Source organism: Silurus meridionalis, chromosome 1, assembly GCF_014805685.1.
Source record: "Silurus meridionalis isolate SWU-2019-XX chromosome 1, ASM1480568v1, whole genome shotgun sequence".
Taxonomy (NCBI): domain Eukaryota; kingdom Metazoa; phylum Chordata; class Actinopteri; order Siluriformes; family Siluridae; genus Silurus; species Silurus meridionalis.
Window position 1 is genome coordinate 70,001 of NC_060884.1, and position 7,500 is coordinate 77,500.

At 46.5% G+C, this 7,500-nt stretch overlaps 1 protein-coding gene across 3 annotated transcripts in view; it reads right to left on the reverse strand.

Annotated features, from left to right (window-relative positions):
• The window catches only part of myh11a (myosin, heavy chain 11a, smooth muscle), a 31,615-nt gene that overhangs the window by 3,606 nt on the left and 20,509 nt on the right, over positions 1–7,500 (reverse strand). For all 3 annotated transcript variants that reach the window (XM_046861116.1, XM_046861108.1, XM_046861098.1), the window contains 12 exons: positions 7,379–7,500; positions 6,958–7,095; positions 6,675–6,798; positions 6,396–6,567; positions 4,484–4,696; positions 4,202–4,346; positions 3,159–3,365; positions 2,799–2,903; positions 2,465–2,617; positions 800–1,048; positions 509–721; positions 1–91 (listed from right to left, as the gene is read on the reverse strand). The exon at positions 1–91 is cut by the window's left edge and continues 122 nt beyond it; the exon at positions 7,379–7,500 is cut by the window's right edge and continues 85 nt beyond it. In XM_046861116.1, coding sequence (XP_046717072.1) covers positions 1–91; positions 509–721; positions 800–1,048; positions 2,465–2,617; positions 2,799–2,903; positions 3,159–3,365; positions 4,202–4,346; positions 4,484–4,696; positions 6,396–6,567; positions 6,675–6,798; positions 6,958–7,095; positions 7,379–7,500 — 1,932 coding nt within the window. The remainder of the gene's footprint in view (positions 92–508; positions 722–799; positions 1,049–2,464; positions 2,618–2,798; positions 2,904–3,158; positions 3,366–4,201; positions 4,347–4,483; positions 4,697–6,395; positions 6,568–6,674; positions 6,799–6,957; positions 7,096–7,378) is intronic.

The window sequence follows — 7,500 nt, forward strand, 5'->3', positions numbered from 1 at the left end:
CCTGCAGCTCGTCCTCCAACTCCTCCAACTGTGTCTTCATTTCCTCCACCTGCTGCTCCAGGCCACGCTTTGACTTCTCCAGCTCATGGACCTGAGAAACCACCAACCTTCATTTTTATGTTATAAGCAGTAAATCTAAGCCTCATGAGAGTACAATATTTATTATAGTGGTCCCCTGGAACTCGCAGGGTTACGTTTTAAGACCCCTGTGAGTTCTGAAAATCCACAGATCCTATGGTACCTCAGTGAACTCATCTAGACATTGTCACCTTATAAACATAATAGTGTACAGTATTTAACCAATTTGTATAAAATGTGTTAGTGAAAACAGTTTAAAATGTTCTTCCTAATGTTCCTGAAAACTCTGTTAGTTATGTTTCAGATGAGAACTCGCAAATTTTCCAAGTTCTGAACTGTGAATTATCGGGAGTTTACTGTACAGTGGTTATGCTTCCCCCTGGTGGTGACTCACAGCAATTTGGTTGTAGGTTCCTACAGCAATACTCACGTTCTTGCCCACATCGTCTTTGGAGCTGATCAGGTCCTCCATTTCAGCCCGTAAGCTTTTGTTGGCTCTTTCGAGCTCCTCTCGTGAATCCTGAGCCTCTTCCAGCGCCCTCGCGAGCGACAATGCCTTCGTCTCCTTTTCTCTCGCCTCTGCCTCTGCTCTGTCCCTTTCATCTGCGTATTTACATGACACACTCTTCTCCTCCGCAAGCATCTGAACACATCAAACATCACCAGTGTGTCAGTTTGAGAAATACACACACAACAGCAGACAGGTGGTGTAAAAAAGCACCTGGTCAAACTTCTTTTGCTTCTTTTCAAGGTTGGAGACGAGCTGTCTCTGGTTGTCCAAGTCCATCAGAATGTCCTCCAGCTCCTGCTGCAGTCTATTCTTGGTCTTCTCCAGTTTCTCGTAGGCAGCAGACTTCTCCTCCAGCTGTGTGTTTGATGCTTCCAAGTCTTTCTGAAGACGTTTCTTACCCTCTTCCAGGAATTCCACGTTTCCTGACATCTCATCCAGCTTCTTCTTAAAGTCTGACAGCTGGAACACAGAAGACACAGATGATGTGAGTCCCTCATTCACTAACACTTCTCTCACCTCTCACATTTCCCTTCGTTCTCCTTCTCCCCCTCAGTGCCATCTTCTGTTTCCCTGCTGTCTTCAAAGGGCTTAGATTTATTCGTCCCTCTTTCTGTGCTATACGACTGTTTTATGCTTTTGTCTTCTTACCTGTCTGTGCAGGAGTTACCTGAACCTCTATGGGTGAAGGTGTGGGTGAAGGTGTGGGTAAAGGTGTGGGTGATGGTGTGGGTGAAGGTGTAGGTGAAGGTGTGGGTTATGGTGTGGGTGAAGGTGTGGGTGAAGGTGTGGGTGATGGTGTTGGTGAAAGTGTGGGTGATGGTTTGGGTTAAGGTGTGGGTGAAGGTGTAATTGAAGGTGTGAGTGATGGTGTGGGTGAAAGTGTGGGTGGTGGTTCGGGTGAAAGTGTGGGTGAAAGTGTGGGTGAAGGTGTGGGTGAAGGTGTGGATGATGATGTGGGTGAAGGTGTGGATGATGGTGTGGGTGAAGGTGTAATTGAAGGTGTGGGTGATGGTGTTGGTGAAAGTGTGGGTGATGGTTCGGTGAAGGTGTGGGTGAATGTGTAATTAAAGGTGTGAGTGATGATGTGGCTGATGGTGTGGGTGAAGGTGTGGGTGAAGGTGTAATTGAAGGGTGGCTGATGGTTTAATTGAAGGTGTGGGTGAAGGTGTGGGTGATGGTGTGGGTGATGGTGTGGGTGAAGGTGTGGGTGATGGTGTGGGTGATAGTGTAATTGAAGGTGTGGGTGATGGTGTGGGTGAAGGTGTGGGTAATGGTGTAATTGAAGGGTGGCTGATGGTTTAATTGAAGGTGTGGGTGATGGTGTGGGTGATGGTGTGGGTGATGGTGTGGGTGAAGGTGTGGGTGAAGGTGTGGGTGATGGTGGGTGATGGTGTGGGTGATGGTGTGGGTGATAGTGTAATTGAAGGTGTGGGTGATGGTGTGGGTGAAGGTGTGGGTGATGGTGTGGGTGATAGTGTAATTGAAGGTGTGGGTTATGGTGTGGGTGAAGGTGAAGGTGTGGGTGATAGTGTAATTGAAGGTGTGGGTTATGGTGTGGGTGATGGTGTGGGTGAAGGTGTGGGTGAAGGTGTGGGTGAAGGTGTGGGTGATGGTGTGGGTGATGGTGTGGGTGATGGTGTGGGTGATGGTGTGGGTGATAGTGTAATTGAAGGTGTGGGTGATGGTGTGGGTGAAGGTGTGGGTGATGGTGTGGGTGATAGTGTAATTGAAGGTGTGGGTTATGGTGTGGGTGAGGTGTGGGTGAAGGTGTGGGTGATAGTGTAATTGAAGGTGTGGGTGATGATGTAAATGATGGTTTGGTGAAGGTGTGGGTAAAGGTGTGGGTGATGGTGTGGGTGAAGGTGAAGGTCTGACCTGGATGTTCAGGGTGGATACGTGTCTCTCCACGGCCCTCTTGGTCTCAGTTTCCTCGTCCAGCTGCTCTTGTAGGCTGTTCCTCTCATCTTCTATCTGGCGCAGTTTAGTGGAGAATTGCAGTTTCTGACGTGTCTCTTCAGCTAGCAGTTCCTACACACACACACACACACACACACACACACACACACACACACACACACACGCACACACACACACTAATCAGAATTATAGTCACCTCAACAAAATGGTGGAAAAAGAGTCAGTTGTGATAACAGGATTGTGTGTGTGTGTATGTGTGTGTGTGTGTGTGTGTGTGTGTGTGTGTGTGTACCTGTGTGTCTTGGAGCTGAGAGCTCAGGCTGGTCACATCCTTATTAAGTTTAATGTTCTTCCCCTCAGCCTCGTTGAGAAGGTTGGTGACACTCTCCAGCTCCACCTGCAAACACACACCTTCTTATCCCAGGAACTTCACTTGCAGAAGATCAGCTGTGTTCAGGAGGAGGTTTTCTCCTGTCCATCATAAGTGTTTATGAGATATGTGTGTGTGTGCGTGTGTGTGTGTGTGTGTGTGTGTGTGTGTGTGTGTGTGTGTGTGTGTGTGTGTGTGTGTGTGTGTGTGTGTGTGTAAGAAAGACTCACAGTGGTTTTGTGTGTGTGTGTGTATGTGTGTGTGTGTGTAAGAAAGACTCACAGTGGTTTTGGACACTCGGTCTCCAAGCTCAGCTTTCTGTTTCTCACTGTCATTAAAGCGAGACTGCAGATCTGCTAACTGTCCCTCCACTTTCTTCCTCTTGTTCTCCACATCCTGTTTGGACTGAGAGAGTGAACGGATCTCCATCGTTAGCTCTGATGTCTCCTTCTCCAAAGCTTGTTTTGCCTTCTCCAGGTTTGTCTTCACCTACACAATGCAAAATCAACAAAAGGAAAAAGGAATGTACAGATTCGAGCAGATTCAGTAGGATCAAGTCTTTAAAGACCAAGATGCAACAAAGAGTGCAGGAGGGAAAGTGGAGAAGGAGGAGTGATAAAGGAGGAGTGAAGAAGGAGGAGTGATGGGGGAGTGAAGAAGAGGAATGATGAAGGGAGAGTGATGAAGAAGAAGTGATGGAGGACTGATGGAGGAAGAATAATGAAGGGAGAGTGAAGAAGAGAGAGTGAAGAAGGGAGTGATGAAGTGGAGTAAAGAAGGGAAGTGATGGAAGGGTGATAAAGGAAGAGTGATGAAGGGAGAGTAAAGAAGGGAGAGTGATAAAGGAGGAGTGAAACAGGATGAGTGAAAAGGATGAGTGAAGAAGGAAAGATGAAGGAAGAGTGAAGAAGAGAGAAAAAGGAAAGGAGAGATGAAGGAAGAGTGAAGAAGGAGAGAAAAAGGAAAGTGAAGAAGGAGAGATAAAGTGAGAGAGTGAAGAAGAGAGACTGAAAAGGGAGAGTGAAAGAGGAAGAGTAAAGAAAAGGATTGATGAAGGAAGAGTGAAGAAGGGATAGTGGGAAAGAGAGAGTGAAGAAGGGCGAGTGAAGAAGGAGAGATGAAGGAAGAGTGAAGAAGGGATAGTGGGGAAGAGAGAGTGAAGAAGTGAGAATGATAAAGGAGGAGTGAAGAAGGGACAGTGGAGAAGAAAGAGTGAAGAAGGGAGAGTGATAAAGGAGGGGTGAAGAAGGACGAGTGAAGAAGCAGAGATGAAGGAAGAGTGAAGAAGGGAGAGTATAAACCAGAATGAAGTGCAGGACTCATACCCTCTTGGCCTGTTCCAGCTGTTCTGTGAGCTCCTCTGCAGCCTGTGTGTGTTTCTGTCTCATCTCCTGGACTTGAGCTTCATGGTTTCGACTCTCCTCCTCTATAGCTTTTTTCAGCAGGGTTACTTCCTGTTCACGCTTTGCCCTGAAGGACATATAACACTGTCAGGAGTCTCATAAAACACTGCTACTGGTCACTCGCTGCTGCTCCTCCTCTTAATGATCGCTTTATTACTAGAGAATAATGATATATTGGTGAAGTGCTGGTGATGTTTCACTTGCCTCAGCTCCTGCTGCGTGGCCGTGGTGTCCAGTGTGTCCTCCAGCTCAGACTTTAGAGCCTCAAGCTCCTCCCCCAGGTCTCTCTTACTTTTCTCTGCTTTGTTTCGAGCAGCACGTTCTGAGTCCAGATCCTCCTGCAGGTCTGAGATTATGCCCTCCAGCTCACGGATTTTCTTCAGTGCATTGTTCTTCTGTGCTGTTTCATCCTCCAGCCTGCAGACACACAATGCTTTCAGAACTTGAGATGTGTTCTCCTTAACCCTAACCCTCAGTGTCTCTAATCAGTCTATCAAGTTTTTATTATAATAGTGCTGACAGTGCAGTCTAGGGTTAGAGAATAGGGAGTAGGGAACAGGGAGTATGGAATAACGAGTAGGGAATATGGAGTAGGAAATAGGGAGTGGGAAGTAGGAAGGGAGTAGGAAATATTGAGCAGGGAGTAGGGAATGGTCAATAGTAACCTTGGGGTAACTATGGACAATGAACTGTCTTTTTTCCCACATGTCGCTAATGTTGCTCGTTCTTGTCGATTTCTTCTCTATAACATCCGAAGGATTCGACCATTTCTGTCCATACAGGCTGCCCAGTTGCTTGTTCAGTCTCTTGTCATTTCAAGACTGGACTACTGCAACTCTCTGCTGGCAGGTCTTCCCCTGAACGCTTTTCGTCCACTGCAAATGATCCAAAACGCAGCTGCACGACTTGTGTTCAATCTGCCCAAGTTTTCCCACACCACCCCACTGCTGCGCTCCCTTCACTGGCTTCCAGTAGCTGCACGTATCAGATTCAAAACACTGATGCTTGCCTACAAGGCCAAAATGGACCAGCACCATCTTACCTCAGTGACCTCATCACATCTCGCACTGCACCACGCTGTCTGAGATCCTCCAGCACTGCTCGACTGGTACCACCTTCTCTCAGAATGAGAGGTAAGTACAATTCAAGGCTCTTCTCTGTTCTGGCACCGAGGTGGTGGAATGAACTTCCCCTAGATGTCCGTACAGCAGAGTCCCTGATTTTCTTTAAGCGACGACTGAAGACCTACCTCTTCCTGAAATACCTAAATTAGCACTTTCCAAGTTTGTAGAATTCGAGTTATATTTATATTGAGTTTGTATTCTTGCGTACCAGTGTAGATTTATTCACTACTAGAGATTTAAAGCACGTTTGTACGTCGCTCTGGATAAGGGCGTCTGCTAAATGCCGCAAATGTAAATGTAAATGTAAATGCAATAGAGAGTAGGGAATATAGAGCAGGGAGTAGGGAATAGGGAAGAGAGCAGGTAGTTGGTAATAGTCAATAGAGAGTAGGGAATATGGAGCAGGGAGTAGGGAATAGGGAAGAGAGCAGGGAGTTGGGAATAGGGAATAGGGAGTAGAGAATAGGGAGTAGGGAAGAGAGCAGGGAGTTGGGAATAGGGAATAGGGAGTAGGGAATAGGGAGTAGGGAATAGGGAAGAGAGCAGGGGTTGGGAATAGGGAATAGGGAGTAGGGAATAGGGAGTAGGGAAGAGAGCAGGGAGTTGGGAATAGGGAGTAGGGAATACGGAAGAGGGCAGGAGTTGGGAATAGGGAATAGGGAGTAGGAATAGGGAAGGAGCAGGAGTTGGGAATAGGGAGTTGGGAATAGGAATAGGGAGTAGGGAATAGGGAAGGAGCAAGGAGTTGGGAATAGGAATAGGAGTAGGGAATAGGGAGTAGGGAATAGGAAGGAGCAGGAGTTGGGAATAGGGAATAGGGAGTAGGGAATAGGGAAGGGAGTGGGGAATAGGGAATAGGGAATAGGGAGTAGGGAATAGGAAGTAGGGAATAGGGAAGGGAGCAGGAAGTTGGGAATAGGGAATAGGGAGTAGGGAATAGGGAAGGGAGCAGGGAGTAGGGAATAGGGAGTAGGGAATGTATGGTATGTCACCGTGCGAGTGCACCCTGTAGCTCCTCCTCCTTCTTAGCGAGTTGAGCCTTTAGCTCAGCAACCTGCGCCTGTAGGTCTGCAATCTGTTCCTGTAAGTCATTTGACTCTGCCTCCAGCTTCCTCTTCAGCTTATCGAGTTCCTGACGTGTCTTTTCTTCTTTCTTCAAACGTACTGTAGGTCAACAGTCAACACAAGAAAATACAATTATTATTATGATTATTATGATTATTATTATTATTATTATTATTATTATTGACAGAAGCAGTAATTCCACACACCTTCCAGTTCTGAGATCATGGACTCATGCTTGTTCTTGAGCTTGGTCAAGTTCTTAGATTTCTCTTCTTCTTCAGCAAGATTAGCACTGAAATCAGCAACACGCTCCTCTAACAGCTTCCTCTCCTACACACACACACACACACACACACACACACACACACAAACACAAACACAAAATAAGAAAACTAATGTACATATATTTGGGTAAATAATAGCAGACAAATGGTCTGAACCCATGCAGAGTTTTGGATCAGAACTGGTATTCAGCTGTAAACATCTCACCTTCAGCAGTTTGTTGTTCTGGTCGTCCATTACTAGCAGGTCGTCCTCCAGTTTTTTTATCTTTCCCTCACAGGTGACCTTTTCCAGCTGCAACTTTTGCCGTGCATCCTCCTCCTCCTCCAGGTGTTCCTCCAACTCCTGAATACACAACCATCATCACCACCAGGTCTAACACACACTTTTCATTATATCATTGTCAACACCAACAGTTCATATACAATACGCGCACAAACTTCTGATTATAAGAAAAACTCTGACAACAGGTTCCTCCTCGAGGAGAGGAGAAGTTTTTTATGATAGAACACATTTGTTAAAATCAGTTGAAATATTTTTTGATCAGAGTGCAATGGAAGATGTACAACCTTCTGACAGGAGCTCAGTATATGGTGTGGTGTCACCTTACTGTATCAGTGTAACAAACCTGGATCTGCTGCTGTATCTTCTTTTTGTCAACCTGCAGGGCGGCGCTCCGCTCCTCCTCTTCCTCTAGCCGAGCCTCCATTTCATGAAGGATTTCCTCAAGCTCCTGTTTCTTAGCTGCTA